Here is a 27,919-nt window from a genome sequence, read left to right as displayed (position 1 = left end):
ACGTCGGCGTGGAGTTGATTTTAGATAGTGTGGCGAGCGCAACGCGCCCCGCGAGGGGACACAGAATACACGTAAAGTAATCCGTGTCCCCTCGCGGGGCTCGCCAGGCATCGGGCTCGGTGGCTCGCCACACTATCTAAAATCAACTAGACGCCGACGTGGATAGTGGGGGTATGAAAAGGTCGGAGGACGCGGACCGCCGCCGACGCTCGCCACGCTTCGAGTTGGCGTTGATAGCGGGGGTGGCGTTGACAATGGGGGTGCATTTAACATTGTAAGCACCCATCAGGGTGCTTGTACAATTAAAAATCAAATCGCATGCCGCTATGTTGCATGCGATGCACTTCGATCAAAATCGGTGGTGCCGTGCTATGAAACAAGTACCCAAATCTCTAAATAGACACCTCGATAAGCGTATTACTATTGTTGCAACAATTAATCCTCCTTATACAGATAGGGACTGATGCCACGGCATATAGAGATCTTCACTCCGTCCTTCCCGTATTGATTGGAGGGTGACAGATAGGAAATAAAGAAACCTTTATATACACACATAGGGACAATGTGGTTCCATGTGAACATCTTGCACCCATAAAGAACGATACAAGATATCTGTGTAAGGAGTATTAATTGTCACAATAGTAATACGATTAGCATGGTATTTAGAGATTTGTGCTGAGTTACTACTCGTCTTTTTCTTGTTTGCTTGGTATCTATATAGGAGTTGTGCTCCTGGGTGGTAAATCCGAGAGCGCTGCTTTACCAAGAACTATTCAAGTAGAACTACCAAGCAAGAACTATGATGGGTACATATAGTCTGTTTTAAAAAAGAAAGTGCCCAGAGTTTTAAAATGGTGGTGTTGGAACCAAGCCCCATATCCTTTTTTGGGCACCTTCTGGTAGGGAATCTGTAGCCCACTCCCCTTTCTTCAATGCATTGCACAAGGCACGGGATACTGGCAGCTCCTTTCCCTGTGAAGCTGCCAGCTGTTCCTCCATATAGTTTGTAGTTGGGGGGGGGGGGGGTGTTTGCGGCTTGGCTAGGATGATCGAGCCTAGCACCATAGTCCTATATGGAGAAACAGACCAAGCATGCCTCTAAGGTTAAAATTGATGATATTTTCAAACTATGTCACTTTAAACCACAAGAAGGTAGATGTGTTGAAAACAAAAATATTTAGAGCACAACTGGTATGGGTTTGATAACCGTTCCCGACAATGTACAGATGGTGTCGGCATTTTATCAGTCCCTACTTCTATCTATACCAGGCATTCCCGACCACGGTCCTCAAGGCACACCAACAGTGCAGGTTTTGTAGATATCCAGGCTTGAGCACAGGTGACTTAATTAGTATCTGAGGGATTCTGATTAAACCATCTGTGCTGAAGCCTGGATAGCACTAAAACCTGCACGGTTGGTGTGCCTTGAGGACCGTGGTTGGGAATGCCTGATCTATACAGTTGAGCTCTCTCATAGCTGCTGATATCATGTCCCTGAAACAGGTTTGGTGCACTGGCTTGGCTGGCTCGCTGCTCATCTTGAACATCTGTCCTACCATTAACAAAGGCAGTGCACCATACCCAAGCCGGGTTCTGTGACATGATCACTGTACACCTAAACAAGTTTGTGTCATTATACCGTAAATATACAATTCTGTGTGACATGTTGGAGCTTTATTGAATGTAGGCTCATCAGAAGAACATCCCCATCCCTCGTCTTGAGAAAGCATGACCAATATTAACGATGAGATATTGGCACCCATTCATTTATACGTTATAGAGCTGATCTCTAAAGAAGTGCATATATATTTTAACACACAAGTAGAATATTATTTAACATCTCCTTCACAAAACAATACGGTCCATCAAGACCTGTCTACACACCATCTGTTTTCTATAAGTTGCACATTTTATGGCACAGTTCCACATTTAGCATACACAATGTGTAACGGTTAATGTAACACAACCTACGACGTACGGCAGCTCACTCACAGATACAAATAAACAGCGTCGTTAAGAGATCTAGTTTACAATATTAAGAAAAAGTAATTTTATTTAGTTTTGTTTTACATTTATGACATCATATTCTGACAATGCAAAGTCCACCTGAACAAAGATCTAGATGAAAAACTAAAATGGTTTAACACAAAAAAAAAAATATATAGTTTCCATATGTAAAAGCTTGTAGCAATCATGCCTTAACAGATGATAATGTTTGTCAGCCTGTCCTTCAACTGGCACAGGTTTCCAAAACCATTGGCACGGCGAGGGGTAATATAGTTTTACACGTGTTTGAATTCAAACAACATACTGTACATTAAAGCAGCAGTCACTGGACTGGGATGAACATGCCAAAAACGTAAACTTTAAAATTCAGCACTATATAAGCTGTAGATAGCATAAAAAGTATGTTGATTCTACCAACCTTAGCTTGGCGTATATACCAAGGCACGTTATTTTAGACTTTTATATACAAACTGTAAATGATAAATACAGAATTAAAAGTATTCTGCTTCTTTGTTGAAAAGAAAAACGCTTTTAAATCTTTCTGTTAAACCGGCGGACACATTTACTCATTGCGCATGTAATGCTAGCAAGTATGATAGTGGTAGTGATGGCGTACGGAGTCAGCCATATTGTTTGCTGAAGCAATGTTTAGGAGTAGAGCCTAATCACTCATTAGGAAGTAGTGACGCCACTGTGCCATGATAAAGGCCTCTGTGATGTCATTAAACCCTAGCTCTGCACACAAAATGGCTTCCTCCATCATATCTAGGGGACCGACACATCGAAAAGATGAGATGAACCGATCGGACAAATGTTGCATCACAAATAGCAAAAACAAAACTTTGATTGTAAATATTCAGCAGACTACAGGAAAAAAAAAATCTTTATTGTGAACACAGACCACAATAATAAGGCAAAGGAAAGGATTTTCAGCGTCAGAAAACCATGATTTATACCAGTAATCAGATTTGGAAAGGGAAAGAACTGAGAGGGAACACATTTAGTATTATAAAAATAGCAAATGTATTTACAGACATGACCTAAGTCAACAAATTCATGGCTGCATACTTACTACTAAGTGATTTGGGAGGGAGTAAATTATAGGCGTCTTTCTGGCCACAGAGAATGGAAAGAATAAAATATTGAACATGCCCTTTCTGGTACTACATAGTACCTCAATGCGCATGCCCAATAAGTAGCACAATAATACCTAATAACAGATTTCTACAAGATACGTTTTCTTTAATCTTTTATGTTACAGACTCAAAAAAATAAGCCGTTGGTTTCGTAGTCTAAGTGATATTTACATCTCCATATCTCGGTTGTGCCAAAACCTCCCTCAAAAGGTCTAAGTTCAGTTCAGGATAGGAATGCATCAGACATTAAAGTGCACCTGTGACCAACACACATTTGAGGCAGCTGAACCAACATTCATGTGAATGTAGCCTACCAATTCCCTAGAAAACCAAAAACTTTCTTAACGTTCCAAGCACTCTGGATAAAGATTCCCCATACCTGTATAAGCTATTTTTCTCTCTCACATGTACTTAATATAAAGTTGGTGTGCAGATTACGTACACATCCACAGGATTTCTGCAGCAGGAGGAAGCCATTTTAGGTGGCCTAGCCAAAAAGGAGGTTCTAGATCAGGAGTGGACCTGTTCAAGTTGGTAACAGACTACCAGGCCCAATTCCAACAGATGGTTGCATTGCAGTTTTGTACAGCTGCTTTGCCAATGTGTCATTTTCAAGCCCAGAGCTAGAAGAATACATATATCAAGCATAATACATTACATCAGCATGATCTCTAAAATATTACATAGAGAACAATAATCACTTCATAGTCACAATATGATGTGCAAATAGGAGAACTCAAAAAAATGTTGCATTAAAATAAAAACATGACTTATCACTAGTCCGTTACTGACAATACAGCGGTTTTACTTGATGATAGGAGTACTATAGCAGATTATGGGTATTCTTGCCAACAGCTCATCCACTGGCCCACGCCTTGCTTGCATGTATATTGTAGCATTACATTAGGAAATATGCACACTATACATGAGTAAATATGACAAAAACATTTTGATTATACCCAATTCTTCCTATCTACCAATATTAAAAAGGTTTTTCATTTGAATTAAAATGATTAATGTTGCAGCATTATTCATATAGCGTTAAAAAACAAAAACCTTGCCAACTGAAATCTTCCTATTGAGGGGCAACTGTGAAGTGCATGTGACCTTCATGCCTCAATCAAGTTTTTCACTACATGTTGCCATATTTCCGTGACAGTCTGTTCCAATCATTGGTCAATGAATGTTAGCAGCAATGCACATGGAGAACAATTTAGCCATTACGCAAGGCAGCAATCTAGCCAGCGAAATTAAAGAACCGATGTCTTTACATTTTAATGTAAGTTGATTTATTGGGTTTATTTCCTTCATTTAAAAATAATATATATATATTTATTGGTAGACAGGAAAAATGGTATTATCAAATATTTTTATTGTTTAATTTCATGCCCCTTTAACAGGTCAACACAGCGCCATACATAAACCATTTAAAATACTCTGAAAACATTTTTAGTGTTGAAAAGTCAGTCTTTAGTTAGGGGAACAAGACGACAACATTTTAACAAATAACCACAATCAATAACCTAGAAATCAAAAAAGCAAATAGATACGGTATGTATACAATTTCCAAAATCTTTCCTTTTTTAAAGTGAACATTGAAACACTGGAGGAGTACGGGGCGGGGCAGGGCAGGTGAGTAGGTAAAAGTACATGTATTTAACCAATGAACGAGTAATGAGCCAATACGGGCTTTTTCGGATGGGAAAAAACAGGTTCAACAACATCCGCCGCCAGCTTGCTGCCCTCCAAGATGCGATCCGGGTGATCCTGGGGTTGAGTGCTGTGGTCCAATTTTAATTCCATTTGCCTAAAATAAAAAAAAACAGCATTGTTTAAGTTTGTAGAGGAGTACAAATGTCTATATTTAATGAAGTCCAGTTTCAGCAAAATATTATTATATAAAATACTATAATTATATAATACTAGTTCTACTACTAACAATAATAATAGCAATAATGCCAGGTATGTGGTTATAAAATGATCCAAACAAAATGAATGGCTTTAACTCTTTGAGTGCCAACATCTGTGAGGTTTAAAATATCTGCAAAAAATGCTCACATTTGTAATATAAATTCAAATAAAAAAAAATATTTCCTATATAAAAAGGTAAACATTACAGGTCATTAGGATGAATATATGTTTGGGTACTTATGTAATATCTGGACTCCTGTTTTTCTTATGAGACCGCGTCCCCTCGCGGGGCTCGCTGCGCTCACCACGCTTCGGGCACGGTGGCTCGCTGCGCTCGCCACACTTTTTAAAATCAACTCCATGCATAGTTGGATAGTAGGGGTATGAAAAAATGGGGTGCATTTAACATGGGAGTCCAGATAATACATAAGTACCAAAAAAAAAAAAATCAGGCCACATGTCAAAATTAACCCTCATTAACCCTGCGGTTTACAATGAATCAGTGGGTTTTTGCGCTCGACTCAGAATGGGGAAAAAGTTATTTAATAGAATAGTTTTTTTTACTAGCAATTAGCCGTGGAAATGTAATACTCCCCATTGTATGTGTTCTACAAAATATGAAAAAAAAAAAACGCAACTAAGCTTTTAGTAAAAGTTGAGTTCAGGTGTAGGCGACCTGCGGCACCTACACATCCTGGCAGTAATGCGGAGATGTGTAACTCCGTACCACTGTCTGCCTACCCCTAATCCGGCAGAAGTGATATATTGCGATAGCTCGCTCGGTACTTGTGTATTATCACATTGCCCGCAAAATCGGCCGCAAATCGCATGCAAAATTCGGATGCGATTTAACAGTCTATTTTCCGCGATTTCCTGCCGATTTGCATGCTATTCCATCCTTGCACACCCCCACTATCCAAGTACCCCTCGCTCATATGCAGATCAGAACAATATATTGTACCCATCGTATAATTGTGACTTTGCAATGTATTGGTACAACGTGCTGCGTGGTTTTCTGGGACACGCATCGCACAGTGTGTACACCAGCTTTTACAGTTATAATCAGGGCTATTTTTGTGCAGGCTCTAGCAGGAACTGTGGCCCTTATTCTAGCTCACTCTTTCTGACAAAATATTTCTTAGATGGACAAAACCATGAGCACTGCAGGTGAGGCAGATGTAAAACCCCACCCAAATCTAATTCTCTCTGCACAAGTAACACCTGCCTCACCTGCAGTGCTCATGGTTTTGTCCATCTAAGAAATATTTTGTCAGAAAGAGTGAACTAGAATAAGGGCCACAGTTCCTGCTGGAGCCTGCACAAAAATAGCCCTGGTTATAATGAATGCTTCGCTGTCCATGGCAGAAAAGGTCTCCCTGTTGATAATTACAAAACCTGAAAGAATCTCATCATAAAAAGTAAAAACTGTCAGGGATATCTATTCTGCCACCCAGTATTCAGATTACCAAGTGCCAACATCTGTGAGAGCAAAATATCTACTAAAAATGCCAGCGTCGCTCACATTTGTTATACAAATAAAATAAAAAGTGTAAAAAAAAAAAACAATTATATTTCCTATTTAAGGTAAACATTACAGGTGTTTTTATGATAAATCAAATGTTCACTTGGCACTCAAAGGGTTAAGACCTTGTTTGAGTCTGCCTCTTGAGTTTAGGCTATATACAAAGGGAGGGGGTGGAAGGGGACATACGCAAATGATGCCAAGTTGAAAGTAAAAATGTTCAGCACTATTAGCAACACCCACATTAATAACACCGTATTTTAGAGGTGAAAACTTATTTCCAAACTATTTCAAAATTCTACATTAGATTGTTCATGCTAAAATATACAAAGCCTTTTTGTGTTCTTTTGTTGCTTGTTCTCTCAGTTTCTGGGTGTAAGCCAGCAAAAATAAATACACACATTGTACACTGTGTAACCGGCAATTTTCTGCATTTACCAACAAACGTCTTAATGAACAATTACGTGAAAAGGAGTAAAAAAAAAAAAAATGTCCCATATGTGATACTGTTAAAAACAAAACAAACAAACAAAAAAAAACATGTTGCGGTGTATCTTCAGTTTTCAGCATAGGTTGACCAGTAAAATTATAGCGCTTTTAATACAAAGATCTGTGCTGAATTATCGAGTAGGCTTTTTTACAAAATGGTGGTGGACTTGGCCTGTCCGGTATGAGATAACTACACTGTGTGTGGAGTATAATGTTAAAAGGTGCCCATATATGGTACAATATTCCCTGTGCGTTTTGAACTAGATGGCATTGCATGCAATGCGATCAGGACCTAGTTCAAAAGGCGCGGGCTGCACAGACTTTATGTGCTGTGCGATAGGATGCCAGAGGGAGTGTGCATCGCGCAGCACCATTGTACCGTGAAGATTTAACAAAAATGTACACAAATGTCTGTGGCAAAGGAATGACCCTAATACGGACGTCCTGCCCGGGAGCCGGATGACTCACCAACAATTGGAATTCTGTCGGTTGTTTCTCCAACATCCGATTGTTTCTCTGACTGTCAGGACCCCGAGAGCCGGAATCCCAACTTACACAGAGTCCACGACCCCCCAAAGAGAAAGAATAGAATGAGTGCAGTGAGCCACCGAGCCGACAAGGGGCTTGAATGCGCTCCCCCCCCCTGTTGGGCTCTTGACAGTCGGGATTCCGATGTCGGAGAAACGACCGTCGGGAGGGTTATAACATACCCATTCCGCCTAACGCTATGAGAGCATATGTCAAACTAAAGCGACTGGCAGAAACTCCTCCTTGCACGTCATCCACTTGACCTGTGCAAAGCAGCGATATCAATTTTATTCTGGAGCTTAAACCAACACTTAAACCACTGAGAGGAGACGGCTACAAAGTTTTCCTGTATTTTCTATGTTGAATCAGCTGTGGAGATGCGTAAAAGTGTTCAGTGTCATCAATAATTTCTATGATCCCCAAAGACATGGCAGCTTGCCAGCAACCCACACACGGAGCAGCTCCTTTCATTCATCAAGATCACACTTGTATCTTAACGCTCTCTCCCTCAAGTGGGTTTCACGAAAGAATACAGCACTTTAGAGGGGAGGAGGGAAGGAATACAGTAGCTTTCAGAAATTAAGCTCTTAAGGAAACTTTGCGTCACACTAAATCTCAGATTTATAGTGCTTGGCAGTTCTGCAAGTGTAGTAGCCTTGGGGGTTTCTGGCAATGGCTCGGTATTGACAGCAGCTGATGTGGTTTCTAGGCTTTCTTTTGACTGTGTTTTAATAAAAAGCATGCCCTATGGCTCATTGGTTTTGCCCCCTCTCGGCTGGTAGCAACTTCTCGAGGACTCGGAGCCAGACTTTGGCGCTGCGCCAGTTAAGTAGCACAGACGGCAGCCGGATCTCTATAAAGGTGCAGTCTAGCAGCCAGGCGCTGTAATAAAGCAGGAAGAGGGAACTTCTACACCATTATGAGCAACTTTCCTACAGGTTTTTATATTGGTGTTACTGGTTAAGGATTATTCATGACCACCCCTCCCCCCTTGTGTCATATTCCACTCTCACTGTGAGAGACAAAGACGATGAGATAATAGCCGGGAGACGGGGAGGGTGAGCAACAGCAGTATACAGACGTGGTGTGAGGGGCTGGAGGATGCTGGGATAAACCACTGGAGATTAGAGAACAGGACTCGTACGGGCAGCAGTACCAGTGTCTGACAAGAAGATGTGCCTGTACAGTCACACTGGCATAGACCATCTCTTGGAAGGTACAAGGCGGTGCTGAAGGACAAGAGCTACTCTAGCTGATAAGAGAAAGTGCACATGAGTGTAGGGAGTACTGGAGTGCAAGGGGTGTGTGTGTGTGTGTGTGTGCGTGTATGTGTGTCTGCGTGGTAAGGCCCATACACACTAGACCAGGGGTAGCCAACTTCAGTCCTTGAGAACTACCAACGGTTAACGTTTTGTAGGTCTCCCTACAGAGTCACAAGTGAAGTATTTAGTTCCACCTGTGGATCTTTTAAAATGTGTTAGTCAGTAATGAGTGCACCTGTGTACCTGCGAGGTGAGCTGGAAAATGCGAACTGTTGGTAGCTCTCGAGGACTGGAGTTGGCTACCCCTGATCCAGACAATGTGTTCAGTGAACGATATGGCTGAATAACTGCCCTTGAACTTTCCGGCGTCCTGCACAAACAATATTGTGCACACACACCGAATGATATAATGGATGACTATTGATCTAACTGGAGTCTAGTACTACTGTATGCAGCTCTTTGAGAACGCAAAATGGAGCTGCATGTAGGAGACAGAAACCCTTGTTAATGACCTGCGGCAGTGTGGATCGTTCATTGTATACACAGTGGCCGATATTTTGCAGGATATTGCTCAGAATGTGCAAAATGAACTATCTTGTTCAACATATCGCCCAATGTATATGCACAGAGAAAGAGTGAGAGAGTGAGAGAGTGAGAGTGAGAGTGAGAGTGAGAGTGAGAGAGAGAGAGAGAGAGAGAGTACTACACATCCCAGCATGCCTTGCCATATTATTGCTATTAGGGAATGCTAAAACTATTGCAAGGCATTCTTGGATGTGTAGTTTCACAACATCTGGAGGGCCGCAGGTTGGACATGCCTGCATTACAGGCTCTGTGCCTCTGTAGTAGGGATATTCCTGTAGGTAACTGAAGACCCCCATACATTAGGCCGACTTGTCATAAGGACAAGTCAGACCTGATCTCTCTGGCAGCTCCACGGGAGGGCTCGCATACCAATAGGCCAGTGGTTCCCAAACTGTGCTCCTAGGCTCCCTGGGGTGCCTCGGAGCACTTGCAGGGGTGCCTCAGGTTGTTGGTCCAGAACCAATTCAAATAATTTATGGCCAATGAAACAGGCATCAGTGCTTGTGGCTTCCAATTATAAAATATGTGGGGAAACAGAAGTGAATCGTGTTCCTCACCACATAACTGGAACTAAGCATGACATTTAAATCACAACTTATTTCATTACATTTTTTTTTTATATTCTTGGTAACAAACTTTGGCCTAGGGGTGCCCTGAAAAATATTGATACTCTAGGGTGCCGTGATTCAAAAAAGATTGGGAACCTCTGCAATAGGCACTTTCAAAACTACATAGAGGGGTACATGTATAATGGCCTGCATTTTTGAACTAGTGTTTCCACACAAATGTTAACATGTGAAATATGACATAGACGGACGGTGTAATGGTTAGCATTACTGCCTCACAGCACTGAGGTCATGGGTTCGATACCCACCATGGCCCTAATTGTGTGGAGTTTGTATATTCTCCCCATGCTTGCGTGGGTTTCCTCCGGGTACTCCGGTTTCCTCCCACAATCCAAAAATATACTGGTAGGTTAATTGGCTCCCAACAAAATTAACCCTAGAATGTCTGTGTGTGCGGTACATGTGGTAGGGAATATAGATTGTAAACTCTACTGGGGCAGGGACTGATGTGAATGTTCAACTATACTCTGTAAAGCGCTGCGGAATATGTGTGCGCTATATAAGAAACTGGCAATAAATAAATATACAGGCCATCAATCCTTCTAACACAATGCAATTCAAGGATAAAGTTGTTTTCATGGACTTAAAAATCCTGGGTTATAGAACATGAACACACATTAACCCAGTATCGTTGTCAGTAGTAACCGCACCACCCAGGTCCAGTAACCCAGGGATACCATTCAGGGTTGTCCCAAGTCAGCTGCAGTTGAAACCGATATACCAAGTTGTCCTGCCTGGGACCCATTTCCAGCACGGGGAGAGCCATTCCTGCTCAAGGAGAGGAGGTCCCTAGCAAGGAATGGTACTGCACCAGGATAGGTGCAGCAGTGGAAAAGAGGTGTGTCTTGAGTCTGAGCGAGTTTCGAACGCTGTTCCAAGATCTTGGTCTTTGGTGGAAAAGTAAAATTACCTATCACTGAGAAAGTGGAACTATATACTGTAAACTTCTTGGTTTAATTACATTTTTTTTTCTCCAAAATGACTCTTGGGGTCATCAGCAATTACAGCAAAGCATTGTCACACTCAGAATAGATGGGAATATGGCTGCGAGATCAATTGCTAGCAATGGGGGATTTACAGTCTCTATAAGGTATTAGCATAATGGCTGAATCCAGACCAAAATGGATAATAAATGTAGGGAGAATAGATACGGATTCACAAAAGAAACTTCAAAGGATCCAACTAGGAACGGTAAACTCTGGGGGGAAAAATGTATTTGGACAGACTGCAAACTGTTAATGAACCAAAATCAGCAGTCAGCCTTGTCTCAAAGAAGGAAAACAAAAGAGAACAAGTCCTGTGGCAGCCAGAACTGAGCCAGGTGGCGACCCTTGCAGTATCTGTGCTTTGCGAACAGCTAGTGCTTGAAATTTAAGTCCTCCATTTACTCACAGGCCACATGTAGTGTAAGCAGCTGCAGGGCTGCTGGAGCTTTCCCACAATGCTCTGCCAACGTCTGCAACCCCTGACCCAGAGACATCACAAACCCTGAGAGAGAGTGCCTCCACTGCACCTCCTTGTGGTCATTAGTATTTATCAACATTCTCTAAACGGACATCTTTCATGGAAAAACTCTGCATTAGCATCAGTTCTTTATGTATAGGCTTAACATACTATCCCTTTAAACCGGGACACGAATACCCCTTTCACACCGCAAACACGAGTCAGACCCGGGATCACTATACCGGGCCTGACACAATCACATTAAACCTGGGTAGCCCTTTATACAAACGGCGCCCCTTTTTTAACCTTTCTTCTAACCCGGGTTGTTCGACCTGGGTTAGAAGGTTTGGTGCACCACACCTCAACCCGGGACGACCAGGCAATAACCTGGGTTATTTGGGTAATGTGAAAGGGGAATCAATGGACACCGGTTCTGTGGCTGCTGGTTTTAAGCCTACAGTTCACCTGGTTTTAAATCAACCAGAGAACCTGTGCAATCCATGAGTGTCCCAGTTTAAAGGGAAGGTATGGTAAGCATATTAATATACATTTCTATTTTTTTTTTTTCCCAGGTAAAGAATCCAGTTTACAGGCCGAGAACAAATAAACAAAATTCTAACGCTTATTTTATTAATGCAGTAAACACAGCTTCACCACTAAGGGCCTGCCCCCTGCTACCGTGCATCAGAAAGGTGCGCATACCATGTGACAACACAAAGACACCAGCCACTAGTGACCTCATCGCACATGTCTAATAATGGCACAAAAACATTCTATGAACGGTAACGCAAGATGAATAAATAGGCAAAAAACACCACAAATAACAATTACCTCATTATTAATGTCGAAGACTCCTTCCTGTATTTTTTCGTAAATTTCTTTTGCTGTATTTATGAATGCCTGAAACACAAAAACAGATTAAACATTAACTTGTGATCGTTCACAGATAGTGTGAGCAAAGCCAATGGCAGATATATCAGGACGACACATCAAGTGACTAATAGGTAATGCTCTGTACACACGGACCGATATTGGCGGCTGCGAGGACTCGGCATCAGCAAGTATATAAAATACACACACCTTCCAATGCCAGGGGCATTAACGATGTACTCTGTCATTGGTACATGTGCAAAAGACGAGGAGGGCGCTAAAGACCCGCAGAAGAGCACAATCATTCGACGTGTACACACTGGGTGATATTATGAACCCGATCGCTCAGAAGGGGCCAAAATGAGCGATTCAGTCGCTGAGCTGTGCACCCAGCCCTACCTAGATTCTGTGCGAGTTGGAAGACTCATCATTGGGAGTAATGTGCCAAAAAGGCCACCAATGTATTATATTCATGGTTTCTGTATTTTATGCAACTTTAAACCACTGCATTATCTCCAGCCAACAGGTTATGTTCTCAATATAGAACTCCCACTGTAAAGGCAGCTAATACTTATTATATTTTTTAAATATGGAAACATCTCTTTGCTATTGAAAAGATTTTGTCTGTAAATAACAAATATGCATTGTACTTAAGGCCTGTACACACGGGACAAATGCATTTCTATTTCTAAGCAATTAAGCAATCTGACTAGATTGCTTAGCAATTAATCACACATCGCCCCATGTGTATGCCAACCAGCGGAGGCGATGCATGGCCCCACGCGTCGATATAACTGGACTAGATCTTGACTGCACGCAGTCAAAATCTAGTTAGATCGCCAGTGTTCTCTGGTCCACAAAGATTACTGGTGCATCACACGTGTGCTAGCAATGTGTGCTAAGCACAGGGCTCCCATCGCCCCGTGTGTACTGGCCTTCACACCACAATGCTTTTATTTTTAAACTGTTTGATCAAACACACACCAATATCCTAGTGTCCGCTCAACTCCCGAAAGCAGAATGGAGGGGGCACCTATCAATCCCATAAGCAATGCAATTAATTTGTATTTTAGATTGTGTTTAAAAAATAAAAATAAAAACATAAATCCTACTGTATCAAACATTGCCCAGAGAGTTTTATTCTCTCTAAAAATAGGACACAATGTGGTTCTGCTGTAGAAAGTGTTAAATTGGGCTTTGGAAACATCAATTCCACAGTCCGGAAATCCTCTCCGAATTGTCAGGGCAGGCAGCTATATTAACCAATGGTGAAATTACAGAGCAGCTATGAAGTCACCGCAGTAACAGATAGCAGGCACACTTTTACGAGCTGCCTGCTGCCGAGCTAGAGCCATTAAATATTAATGGTGACCTTACTAACATTGGGCAGCAGACACTAGAGATGTTACGCTTCAACAGAGTGCACTGGGGGAAGATGACACTTGCAATGGTTTATGTTCCGTAGAGTGCAGCGCCACTTATCTACAGGCAGAGAGAAGGGGATTGCTGAGCACCTTCTCTCCCTAGGTTGTCACTGGGTCCTCACACACAAAAATACCACTATACACTTTTATATTTATATTACAGACTTCAAGAAATGTAAAATACTACAGACAGAGCCAGGCATTCTACACCGTATACAAAGACCGGACTGTTATTAGGAACGAGACACACTAGAGTATGCGTTCCGCAAGAGGACTGGATTAGAGGGGGGAGGGGAAACAGGCACAAGTGGTGATGCCACTTTTCAGCACTCATAGACTAGGACTAGTTTGCTCTTTCCCAGTTCAGGTATATGTAATAGTAATATGATTTTTACTGGGTTATTGGCGGCCTGCATAGGCATCTGTTTCACTTTGCTGCAGTGGTTATGAGACAATGTTTGCAGAAAGGAGTAAGTGACAATGCGGCACCATTTGTAGGCTATTACAGGGAGTAGCGCCAAAAACGCAGACACGACGTAACCATTTTTGGGGTCTTTCTCGCCCAACGACAAGGTGGTATATTCAATGCGGCTGGCAAGGGTTTTTTATGGCGAGGATGGCAGAATTTTGGCAAGGATCACCAAAAACAAGCCATCCTCGCCGTTTAACCCCCTCACCGGCCGCTCTCCCTACACTGTGTTCCGGGAGAATCCTCGTCGTCCTCTCATTCCCCGAAAGCAAAGTTCATGGCTAATGCAGCAAGCCCACTGCGTATAGCTGCAAGCCTCGACGCTTTGATGGCCACACTCGCCGTTTCCACCTCGCTTTTTCAGAAATAGCGAGGTGGAAACGGCGAGTGCAGGGGGTCAGTTGAATACGGAGGGCGGGCTATGACGGCAAGCAATAGGCACTGCTCACAGTCATAGCTCACCTGATCGGCATTGAATATACCATAGGGTCTTCGGCATCTTCGTTCCCGTGGCCATGCTGTAGGACCATAGAGCTACTCAGATTTTCAATAACGGACTGATCTGAGGTGGATGCGCAGACTACAACATGCATGACCATGGACCTTCAGCCATATAATAAGATGGCTGAATCTTCACAAGGATTACATATGTCAAATTGAAACCGCTAAAGTGAAGTCAAATGTTATAAACAAGCAGCCAATCAGCTCCTACCTGTCATTTTTCAAACCCAGCCTGTGACATGGCAGGTATGAGCTGATTGGCTGGTTGCTATCACTCTCAATTTTATCACTTTTGAAGCTTGATACATCTGGCCCTCAATGACAAACAGGTGGTAAGAAGAAAGAACTTACACCTGGCTATTTAGGAAATCTCACAGCATTTTAGAGTTAATCAAGGGAAAGGTTGGGTAAATGAAACAAGCAGCAAACTGGTGTTGCTCCTATTTCTAATTCTGGTCAGCGGAGGGAGATGTAAATGATGCTGACTGATAATACAACACAAGCTGACAGACAATATACGTGGCGAGGCCAATCAATCAATCTATACAAAAAGACAGATGCTTTTCAGATTCTGGGGAGGATTAGCGGTCTTGTGGTTTGGTCTCTTGTCTGGGAAGTTTGAGATGCCGCCTCAGCACAATTCTCCCCTCACACAGTCTGTTTTAGTGTCAACGTTCCCATAACGACCAGACTAAACAACCTACCGTGAGTAAACTTTGCAGCAGTTTGGACCCAGGTGCTTACTTTCACTCTTCCTTTATGCAGTTTGGGCCTCACTAGTAATAAGCCAGAACATGTGCAGGTGTATTTATGTCCCACTGAAGCCAACAATGATATAATGGTAGGTTATTCTTTCCCGGAAAAAACAGGACTTAACAAAAGCTAAAGAAACAAACTAAAAAGCCTCGGATGATCGAGCATTTACTGTGGCGCAGTCAACGAGTTGGAAAGTATACGGTCATTACAGTCAGAGCCATCCTCATCTAGCTCTTTAATAGGATAAAGTGAGCCGGACTTAATCCTATGCCAATCCCCTACTGTGTTGTTTTAGGTTTTGTATCACAGCTGAGAACACTAGGCCTTGGTGAGCCATGGCTTTCCAGAGAAGGCTATCTGAGGAAGGCTCCATCTGTGGGTCGACACATTAGATTGACATGCATTGGGTCGATATGGCTTTAGGTCAACATGTGAAATAGGTAGACATGGCTAAGGTCGAAATCAGTTTTTCACGTTTGTTGACCTAATATTCTTGTGTCGACCTTCCAACCCTGTTGGCCTTAGCCGTGTCGACCTCCCAACCCTGTTGGCCTTAGCCGTGTCGACCTCCCAACCCTGTTGGCCTGAGCCGTGTCGACCTCCCAACCCTGTTGGCCTGAGCCGTGTCGACCTCCCAACCCTGTTGGCCTGAGCCGTGTCGACCTTCCAACCCTGTTGGCCTGAGCCGTGTCGACCTCCCAACCCTGTTGGCCTGAGCCGTGTCGACCTCCCAACCCTGTTGGCCTGAGCCGTGTCGACCTCCCAACCCTGTTGGCCTGAGCCGTGTCGACCTCCCAACCCTGTTGGCCTGAGCCGTGTCGACCTCCCAACCCTGTTGGCCTTAGCCGTGTCGACCTCCCAACCCTGTTGGCCTTAGCCGTGTCGACCTCCCAACCCTGTTGGCCTTAGCCGTGTCGACCTCCCAACCCTGTTGGCCTGAGCCGTGTCGACCTTCCAACCCTGTTGGCCTGAGCCGTGTCGACCTTCCAACCATGTTGGCCTTAGCCGTGTCGACCTTCCAACCCTGTTGGCCTTAGCCGTGTCGACCTCCCAACCCTGTTGGCCTTAGCCGTGTCGACCTTCCAACCCTGTTGGCTTAGCCGTGTCGACCTCCCAACCCTGTTGGCCTTAGCCGTGTCGACCTCCCAACCCTGTTGGCCTTAGCCGTGTCGACCTCCCAACCCTGTTGGCCTGAGCCGTGTCGACCTTCCAACCCTGTTGGCCTGAGCCGTGTCGACCTTCCAACCCTGTTGGCCTGAGCCGTGTCGACCTTCCAACCCTGTTGGCCTTAGCCGTGTCGACCTCCCAACCCTGTTGGCCTTAGCCGTGTCGACCTCCCAACCCTGTTGGCCTTAGCCGTGTCGACCTCCCAACCCTGTTGGCCTTAGCCGTGTCGACCTTCCAACCCTGTTGGCTTAGCCGTGTCGACCTCCCAACCCTGTTGGCCTTAGCCGTGTCGACCTTCCAACCCTGTTGGCCTTAGCCGTGTCGACCTTCCAACCCTGTTGGCCTTAACCTTAAATGGTCGACCCAATGCATGTCAACCTAATTACTGTATACTTCAGTGGTCGAGCTGGGTGTGGTATAGGGTTCCGACAGTCGGGATCCTGACAGTCATTAGCCCGATGTCGGGATCCCGACTGCCCGGACTCAGACAGCATGGCGAGCGCAACAAAGCCCCTTGCGGGCTGGCTACGCTCGCCACCTATTCTATTCTCCCTCTATGGGGGTCATGGACCCTCACGAGGGAAAATAGCGGGTGGCCATCGGGCACCTGTCTGTCGGCGTTTTGACAGTCGGGATCCCGATGTCCGGCACCCGGTCGATCCATGCATGAACCATACCCAGTTGGAAACCCCTCTATTACACATACACAGGGGAAGATTAATATAAGCACTAGCTGGCATTGGCAGGTAGCTCTGCGCTCATGTTATGCCACTTCTACTTGCACCTCCTAAGCTTAAAGCAGAAGATCAGCGAGGAAACAGCCAAATATTGGGGTCTAAGGGTAAGAGATAAAGTGGAAGGAGATAACGCACTAACCAATCAGTTGTTTTTGAAATATGACAGTTGGGAGTTGATTGGCTGGTGCATTCTTCTCCTTCCACTTTATCTATTCACCCAGGCTTTATACATCTGCCCCAGTAGGTGTACTGCAGTAGGATACATTTACAATTCTACATGCACCGAAATGACAGAACTGCTGTATCTCCCATATAAGAACATTACTGAGCAGTTGCTGTAGCACGAACCTCCCGAGTGCGTGAGATGGATATGTGTACAGTGGAATCTCAATCACATAAAAAAAAAAATGTAAACAAAGGTCTAGGGTGGAAAACTCATCACAGTCGTCCTCATTTCGACAGTGCTAGCATTTGACTGTTGAACTTGCCACCAGAGCTTTGTTTCCTAATTAACAGGACTGATATGTTTTCACCTTTAAAGGCCTTACAGCTCCCCAGAGCAATCAATCTACTGCAGCTCAATTACTGCACCGAGCTCAGGCATGAGCTAAATAAGGGAGAGCGGCTGGGTGCAGCCGGGCACAGGGGCGGTATGAATATGCATGTGCTCTAAGTGGGTGATCGAATCATCAGAGGGGTCAGGAGAATTTGCAGCAAAATAATGAGAGGAATTAATCATCGGAGATTCGTCAAGCACTTAGGGGGGGAAGCAAGTGTATTTTTCCAGGCGTGCCGTTGGGTTGGAGAAAACCCTGGCTCCGAGCCAGCCGCCAATTGATTCACAACCCTCAGAAATGGACGTTTTTAATTTTGAAATAATAGAAAAAAATAAAAAACATTCCTTGCGCTTACGATTAACATACCAATTATCGCGATGGCCTAACAAACCGCGCTAATTGCAAACGGCGGTCAAAAGCTGCACGAATCCGACCAGCTGGGATCCCTTATGGGGTGTTCAGTTGTTCACATTAAGTAAAACATTAAACAGAGCCATGAAATCCTGAAAATGTGTTATGATAAGTCCATGTAAACAAGCACTTAACAACTGGCACATGGAGGAACGTATTACGGCTCTCTGGACTTCCTCCCCTCCCTCGTTTCATTGCAGGGGGAAAATCCGTTAAATTAAGTCCAAGGGCTCAGTTTATTTTAGGTCAAAAAGAAATTATATGCTGATTTATGGATCTACAAATCTCATACTGTAAAGTATGACAGTGCCAAGAAAGGATTACTGTAATGTTAGAGCAATATACCATTTAGCCGCAATTACTCACAAATAAACATCAGACAATTCCAATTTTCAGCGCCTGACATCACGAAATGACATGAAAACGTTTTTTTAGACCGCATTATGTTGTTGCCAGCTTAAACAAACCAGCTTTGTTAGGAGAACAAGTAACAGATGACTCCCAATCCGGTGCTAGGTCCACGGCTCCAGATGTTTAAAATCATACGCACCACTTACTCTAACATACCTTAGCGTTTCCCTACTGTTCAATGCTATATATTCAATCTTTCAACACGCATCAACTTAAATTACAAAAATATACGTTTCCCTGCTCTCGGGGTCTGGTTTTGTTCTCCTCTTGGCTAGTGAGAGCCCAATTTGTTATGTGCTGCCTGGGCTGTGCATGCTGGCACAAGGGAAGAGAACACCAAGCTGGCAAACTACAGGCCTGCAGACCAAAGCTGCCAGGGCACAAACACATTTTCAAGTATTCTTAAAGGGAAACGTTGGGGAGAAACAGCAATTAAGAATTTATGTTAGAACAGCAATTATGTGTTGTGTAATGCACTTGTCCAATCCTTTTTTTAAAGGCACAAAATCGCCAGGATACCGTTACGCTTAAGTGCAGATGCGCACATATAGTCTATGAATGATGATATTCTGTACTCTCAGCTCCGCACAATGGGAAATATTCAGATTTGCAAGCAACTGGGCCAAACAAAGCTGCACTGCAGGTGGGGCAGATGTAACAAGTGCAGAGAAAATTAAGTTGTCCATATACAGAGGCAATTTTGTCTGATTTCGGCCAATTGCGACCAATCGTCCCGTTAAATCGGACCAAGTCGGCTCTCCCTGACATGCCGTCGGGTCCCATGCGCGGTCCTGTAAGCATCAGACCCGACCAGGTGGTCGGACCGGACCACCCGTCCTGGGACCTCCCTCCTGGCGGCAAGGTGGGCAGGAAGCAGGGGCGCATGCGATCCATCACAACGGATTGCATGCGCCCCTGCCGCCGGGAAGTACCAGGCGGCTCACAGGGTATCGGGTGTCCGTACACTGCGGCGAGACATCGCAGCAGTGTATGGGCACCTTTAGATCTTAGTGGGGTGTGTTCAAACTGAAATCTAAAAGTTGTCTAACATTTGTGTACTACATGCAGGCAGACCATATTTAACCTGCACAAAAACAATATAAATGCATTTGCTCCCCTTGCACTGCAAGATGATGTGTTTCAGACACATAGGGGCAGATGTATTAAGCCTGGCGAAGTGATAAAGTGGAAGGATATAACGCAGCAGCCAGTCAGCTCCTGTCAATTTTCAAACCTATCCTGTAACTTGGCAGTTAGAAGCTGATTGGCTGCCGCCTTATGACCACTTTATCACTTCACCAGACTTTATACATCTGCTCCACAGTCACTTGCTTTGCTGAATCTGGCCCAAGGTATGAATGCTGGCCTGGGTATATGAAATCGTCACTGCAAAAGTCTTAGGTGATCATGGCCCCAAGAACTTGGCCTGTTGCGGTGGTATCATTGCTGGCATGCAAGATCTTTTAGCACCTTTTTCATTCCCATAACTCAGGCATGTCCAAACTGTGGCCCCAGCTGTTGTGAAACTACACATCCCAGCATGCTTTGCAATAGTTTTAGCATTCTCTCATGATGGGATGTGTAGTTCTCTCTCTCTCTCTTTTTCACAACAGCTGGGGGGGGGGGGGGGCATAGTTTTGACATGTCTGACATTAACTGCTGGGGTTAGAACTCCTTTCTTTGGAACTATGGGTGTTAATACTTATTTGGTATTCACTGTATACATTTCTGCATCTTGTATGTCAATACTAGTTATAAACTTGTCTTAAAATTTCAGGTATCTAGTATTACAGCTGGCTAATAGGCACACTGTATGCATAGAAAGTCTAGGTCTGTCCTGGTTAACGTGTGCAGCCCACAGGTAGACTTGGCAACGTCCAGGCAGAACATACTGTAATCTGTGCATGGATAGTTATCACCAATTATTTATATAGCGCACACATTCTGCAGCACTTAAGACAATATTTGGCCATTCACGTCAGTCCCTGCCCCAGTGGAGCTTACAATCTATATTCCCTACCACATGTATACGCACACATTCATGCTAGGGTTAATTTTGTTGGGAGCCAATTAGCCTACCAGTATATTTTTGGATTGTGGGAGGAAACCGGAGTGCCCGGAGGAAACCCACGCAAGTACTGGGAGACTATACAAACTCCGCACAGTTAGGGCCATGGTGGGAATCGGACCCATGACCTCAGTGCTGTGAGCCATGCATCCAAAATGCTTACAGTACACCAAAATGATGTATTTACAATAAATCTCTTGGGGAGAAAAAAAAATCCCAAAAACGTGTACAGGGCTTCTGATGGAGATCCTTCTTCCATTTAATGGTGGGACTGCGATGATGGCCAGCATATAATGTGTGGACTCCTGTGTGCCACAGGGATGAGATGCCGTGTGTGTGTGTGTAGCAGAGCAGCGATGGCCATACTACTGATGCACAGTCCTTTCTGTGAAGCAAGTCTGTGCGGCTGTCAGTCACTGCTGGCTGCTCAGTTACACAGCAGCTCCCCCTAATGGTACTCTGCAGCAGCGCTAGAAAGAGCATGCAAGTGGACTTATGTTGTTAAGCAGAAACACTACGGCTGTGTCATGTATGCTTATATTATATGGATCAGTAGCACAAATCATTTAATATATATGCATGTGCCTTCCCTCTGCAGCTTTTACATAGAGCAGTGGCACTGTATATCCTACATGTACCCACTATGCTGCTGCCCAAATCCTCTGGAATGATTACAGGGAAATAAAGCGTACTGTGCGACAGGGCTAGAAATAATGAGATGCCGCACAAAACCCAGTAGGATAAATAGGATGTATGCTTAGCTTCTGCCCAACAGAAAGGCCAAAGACACCAGAAATGATTTATTTCAGCTAAATTCACATAATACGCTAAGTCGCGTTATTAACCCTTACAGCATTAGAGGATAAGCGCCAGCACAAGGCTCCTATGTATATCACAGCACAAGCAATGCGAGCTGTGGTTTGCCGAGCGCAGGCCTTGTTCCAGCCATTGCTAGATTTCACTTGGGACCATTCTAACCATTATTGTATTGGGAATTGAACGCGTGTAGTTTATGAGTTAATAAATGCTGTGTGCGCGATAAACTTCCGAGCCAATAGAGACGTGTTTATTAGCTCAGGGAGCAGTTATTACTTTGTTAACCACAAACCTCCCCAACTTTGTTATCCAAGGGCCTTTGGAAATTAGATTAGCCCAAAATAATACCTTTCTGCCAACAAAATATCTGAACTGGAACAAGAAAATACAGACGTGTGCGTAACGCAGCGACACTGAACGATAGGGGGGGAATATAAAGCCAAGCACGACGTGGGGGCTCCTGGGAAACGGAATAGTGTGCTTCCATCCTGGATGCAGAACAAAGCCAAAGGGAGTTTTTCATTTTAATTTATCACAGTTATAACATACTAGTAAGCCTGCTAGTCTGCTACCATCTGTGTTTGTGCAGGTGTGAGAATGAGATGTAGTTTCACTCTCTGCCAGTAGATGGCTGTGTTTCGGAGACTCATGGGCAATAGACATATATATAGAAAAAAAATGTAACCTAATAGAAACCCCCCCCCCCCCCCCCCATCCCTTACATTCACAAACATGATTGTCTGGTTACTGATCTACCAGGTACAGTAGCGGACGTTCACCTAGATGATCTGATGCTGCACCTCTGGACGGAGCAACGGATCAGAAACATTGGCTGCAGGCATCTGCTTACACAAGACACCTCATGTGGCATTAGCATATTTCCTACAGCAGCTGCGTCTGCAAACATCTCTATATCAGGCCCATTGTATCTGAGTACACTTGTTTCCTTTTTCAAAGCAAATACAGTCTACAAATGTGATAAACTACTACAACTTTTCCAGAGAGGTCTGTGCAAGTTGTATTTCAGGTTTGTGGGTCCTTTAAATGGTTGAACCCTTAAAACAGAGATGCAGTAACCATCTCAACAACCATACTGTTGACAATTATATCGACATAGAACATGTCAACATATGTGGAATGACAATATGGGGGAGGGCTAGGTTATGGTACAGGAGATTTAGGCCCTAGCGGGGAGGGCTAGGTTATGGTACAGGAGGTTTAGGCCCTAGCGGGGAGGGCTAGGTTATGGTACAGGAGGTTTAGGCCCTAGCGGGGAGGGTTAGGTTATGGTACAGGAGATTTAGGCCCTAGTGGGAAGGGCTAGGTTATGGTACAGGAGGTTTAGGCCCTAGCGGGGAGGGCTAGGTTATGGTACAGGAGGTTTAGGCCCTAGCGGGAAGGGCTGTGGTTATGGTACAGGAGATTTAGGCCCTAGCGGGAGGGATAGGTTATGGTACAGGAGGTTTAGGCCCTAGCGGGAGGGATAGGTTATGGTACAGGAGGTTTAGGCCCTAGCGGGAGGGATAGGTTATGGTATAGGAGGTTTAGGCCCTAGCGGGAGGGATAGGTTATGGTATAGGAGGTTTAGGCCCTAGCGGGAGGGATAGGTTATGGTATAGGAGGTTTAGGCCCTAGCGGGGAGGACTAGGTTATGGTACAGGAGATTTAGGCCCTAGCGGGAGGGATAGGTTATGGTACAGGAGGTTTAGGCCCTAGCGGGAGGGATAGGTTATGGTATAGGAGGTTTAGGCCCTAGCGGGAGGGATAGGTTATGGTATAGGAGGTTTAGGCCCTAGGGGGAGGGCTAGGTTATGGTATACAAAAGTTTAGGCCCTAGCGGGGAGGGTTAGGTTTGGTATAGAAGGTTTAGGCCCTAGGGGGAGGGCTAGGTTATGGTATACAAAAGTTTAGGCCCTAGCGGGGAGGGTTAGGTTTGGTATAGAAGGTTTAGGCCCTAGGGGGGAGGGCTAGGTTATGGTATACAAAAGTTTAGGCCCTAGCGGGGAGGGTTAGGTTTGGTATAGAAGGTTTAGGCCCTAGGGGGAGGGCTAGGTTATGGTATACAAAAGTTTAGGCCCTAGCGGGGGGAGGGGGCGCTAGGTTATGGTATAGAAAGTTTAGGCCCTAGGGGGAGGGCTAGGTTATGGTATAGAAAGTTTAGGCCCTATCGGGGAGGGTTAGGTTATGGTATAGAACGGGGTTGCCGACCCTCCCGGAATTAACGGGAGTCTCCCGAAAATCGGGTCCCCCTCCCTGCCCCCCGGAATCAGGGGCATTTAAATGCCGCAATCCGCGGGTCTCAGGAGGGGGCAGAGCTAAAACGACACACTCGTGTCATTTTAGCCCCGCCATCTCCACGGAGATCAGTGATCTGAAATGGGGACGGGGCTTAATGACGTCACAGTCAAGCCCGGCCCCCCGAACGGGTAATGAAAGTCTCCTCTCCGGGCTTCTCCCGGAGAGGAGCATTTGAAAGTCGGCAACCCTGGTATAGAAGGTTTAGGCCCATTTTATCATACTGATGTGCAGGACAACAAAATATGCATGAACCCTGCTGCTTCCCGGCACAGTACATGTCTGTGCAGAACAAGGCTAGAAAGGCAGTGCTAGGTGCTAGCTAAACTATTTTACTACCAAATATAAAGAGTAATACTGTATTAGGTTTGATTTCCTACTGTACGTTATTCCACTCACACAGAAAGGACAAAACATTACAATATAATCCCCCTATGCATATAGTATAGATACCAGTGTCCTGCATATTGGATGCATTCTCTGCAGAGCACACTGCTCACATACTGTGGGTGTATCACACATTCACAGGATTACATAAAAGCCTCCATTGTATGCAAATAATTGGACAGATAATAGTATACATTATTGAAAGAAAGACAATCACTAACATGTTTTTATGATCTGGTTATGTAAGCGAATACATTGCAGGTGCTCATGGAAAATACAGCTGCTCACCCACTGCTGAATAATGTCACATTGACTCTACATGAAAATAATATTTGCTCCCCCCCAACACACTGTAGACCCTTGTGATAGATAAAGTACAGCACCGAGTGCAGCGCACCATGACGTGCGATATTCATGTGGGAGAGAGCATCACAGCGCAGTGTGTGGAGGACGTATGATTAGTGAGAGGCTGGAAACTCACGGAATATGACAGCCACATTTATCACTAGGGTTCCCCACGGTATTATCTCTATGGAGCTGGGTTCCTCTGGAATGCCTTCTGTGCACCTTATAACACCCATCCCCCTCTCCATACTGCATCAATAATTATTTCAATCTCTTCATTTTCTGTCACGGTTACTCAACATTTTGGTCATTCTGTCTCAACAAGAACCGAAATGTAAGAATCCAGAAAACGCTGCCATTGCAAGAGAACTAGTCATGACCTAGGATGAGGCCGGGCCTTTTGTGTAGGCCGATGCAACATTACAAATACAACACAAAACTAGCTTTCATTCATTACCAATTGTCTGCAAACAGCCGTGCGATGCCATGACATCAGGTATTCAATAATATGATTGTATGTTCCCAAAACAGATTCAACGCACCCCCCTACTATCCACGCCAGCCTGAAGCGTGGCGAGCGGCGGCAGAACGCGCCCTCCGACCTTTTCATTCCCTCATATTCATATAGTGTGGCGAGCGCAGCGAGCCCCGAGAGGGGACGCGGATTACTTCACATGTATTCCGCGTCCGCTCGCCACGCTTCGGTGGTTCGCCACACTATATAAAATAAACTCCACGCCGACGTGGATAGTGGGGTAATGAAAAAGTCGGAGGACGCGTTCCGCTGCCGCTCGCAATGCTTCGGGGTGGCGTGGATAGTGGTGGTGGTGGTGGGGGGTGCGTTAAACCTAATTTGGGGACATCCAATCATATTATTGTATACCTAATGTCATGGCATGGCACCCCCTATAAAATCGCATGCGATTTTGTGGCAGATGCGATGGCCGGGGGCACAGCGAGCAGTGAATAAATTACATAGGAAAATCGCATCGCACATCGCATGGCACTAAAATGGCCCATGCAATGCGATTTTCCTACGCAGAATAGCCCACAATAAGCTCAAGTGCTGAACAGCTTTCATTTATGCCCATCCCATACTCACATCTCCCTGCACCTTTTAAAACCGCCCACCTTCAGTTCAAAATAGATCAGCGATCTGATGATTTTGCAATTTGTGCCATGATTGTACGAATACCCAATCTTGCAATCTGCACTCGTATAATACAAATTTGCAGTTTTATTTTGCTCTTCACATTGGTTCTTTAAATGCATCGCCAGATCGCCATCCCCATAGTAGTTATTGTCAGCAGTGGAAGAATTGTTTGAAATTTTCATGTCAAAATGGTCATACAAACACCATTTGGCACCATACATTAGGAATCGTACATGTTGGACAATCTGCAATGGTGATTGCGATCACTTTTTGATGGCAATCGTCAATAGGGGAAGCCCATACATTGGCGATGGTTATGGGCAATCACAAAATCATCAAATTGACCCAAACCTTCACTGATATATGGGCAGCTTTACGCTATCTGACCTCAGGATCAGCCGTATATGATGTGTAGACATTAATTCATCACTAAAAGGTGAAATAATCAGCCGATATTAGCTATAGATCAGAGTATTACAAGGAATACAATCTAGTGCATGTCAGGCAGGGGACTATTGGTACTACAATAGTAATCAAACATTAAGCACTTAATCCCTGGTTTCCAAGTTGCATTTGTTAATGGAACTACAGTAAGTAGACTGCAGATACATACATAAATGAACATGAGCTAAGTCACTATAGGGCAGGTCTGGCTAAACTGGGGCTCAACGGCTGTTGTAGATCCACACATCCCATCATGCCCTGACACAGTTTTAGCATTTCCTAATGAAAAATCTATGGCAGGGCATGCTGGAACTCGTAGTATTACAACAGCTGGAGAGTCACAAGTTGCCCAGGCCTGCTATTCAACGTTCCCTCTAATTTTACGAAGGCTGTGTGCGGCAAAAGATTTTGACTGTGCAACTTTGGAAGGAGATTAAAATTTTTGTGCGTCACATATATAAATGGAAAATTACGTTCAGTATTTGTGTTTACTTCAAAATTATATTAAACATTCAAAATACAGCACATGTAGTTAATGGGTGAAACACACATTAATTGAGTCCACAACTGCTGCTTTGTGCGCTCTGTTGTAATGTCTGTGCGCACACTCGTCGAGTTGTGTGCGCGCGCGCACAGCTTAGAGGGAACACTGCTGCTATTGCTTCTAAAACATTTGGGCAAGATTTCAAACTTCTCAATGGGTCACCTTTGCTGGCTCCTTAAGTAGAGTTTAAATTAGTTACAGTGATACAGTAATGGGCAGCACGGATGGTGTAATGGTAAGCATTACTGCCTCACAGCACTGAGGTCATGGGTTCGATTCCCACCATGGCTCTAACTGTTTGCGTGGGTTTCTTCCGGGTACTCTGGTTTCCTCCCACAATCCAAAAATATACTGGCTGGTTAATTGGCTCCCAACAAAATTAACCCTAGAATGTCTGTGTGTGCATGTGAATGTGGTAGGGAATATAGATTGTAAGCTCCACTGGGGCAGGGACTGATGTGAGTGTTCAACTATACTCTGTAAAGCGCTGCGGAATATGTGTGCGCTATATAAGAAACTGTTAATAAATAAATAATATGTATTTCTAAGTACATTGTGTATTCAAGACTATGCAATATTTAATTTATTATACCCCTTTCCCCTTATATAACATAGCCTTTCCAGGAAGCCACCTGACCATATTGGATACTAGCTGTAGTAGAGGGTGATATTTTTACCCAATACAAATCAGACCTCACAATGTAACCAATAACCAATTGCAGCATGCTGCTTCCCTATGGCAGCTGATACAGTAACCAGTCACAGCTTGCATTCACACTACAATTAGGAATGGTTGTGTACTAAACCAATTGTCAGAGTTACACTTTGTGACCTTTGCACTACTGTATTTCATCCACTTCCATTTAAGATTTACTGAAAAGTAAAAGATCTGTAGAACACCATCACTTCATCTCACCACACACAATGCATTGTTAGTTTTGGAGTAAAATATTGCATTTCTTGTAATCAAATCTGTACACTTTAAATTGTGCAATAGGATAAAAAAAAAAAAAAAAATCACATTCTACATTCCTTCTGGGACTGATGAATTTCTA

The 27,919-nt window shown here is 44.2% G+C and overlaps 1 protein-coding gene across 1 annotated transcript in view; it reads right to left on the bottom strand.

The window, feature by feature from the left end:
• Positions 1 to 2,026: 2,026 nt before the first annotated feature.
• RAB2A (RAB2A, member RAS oncogene family) overlaps positions 2,027 to 27,919 on the bottom strand; it is a 79,463-nt gene continuing 53,570 nt past the window's right edge. The window contains exons 7-8 of the mRNA XM_083187149.1: positions 12,341 to 12,409; positions 2,027 to 4,950 (exon numbers count right to left, since the gene is read on the bottom strand). Of these exons, the coding sequence (XP_083043275.1) occupies positions 4,858 to 4,950; positions 12,341 to 12,409 (162 nt within the window). The 3' untranslated portion in view covers positions 2,027 to 4,857. The remainder of the gene's footprint in view (positions 4,951 to 12,340; positions 12,410 to 27,919) is intronic.

The sequence above is a fragment of the Crinia signifera genome, chromosome 5 (genome assembly GCF_055691185.1).
Source record: "Crinia signifera chromosome 5, ASM5569118v1, whole genome shotgun sequence".
NCBI lineage: Eukaryota > Metazoa > Chordata > Amphibia > Anura > Myobatrachidae > Crinia > Crinia signifera.
Note: the sequence above shows the minus strand (reverse complement) of the source record. Positions and strands in the feature narration are given on the sequence as shown.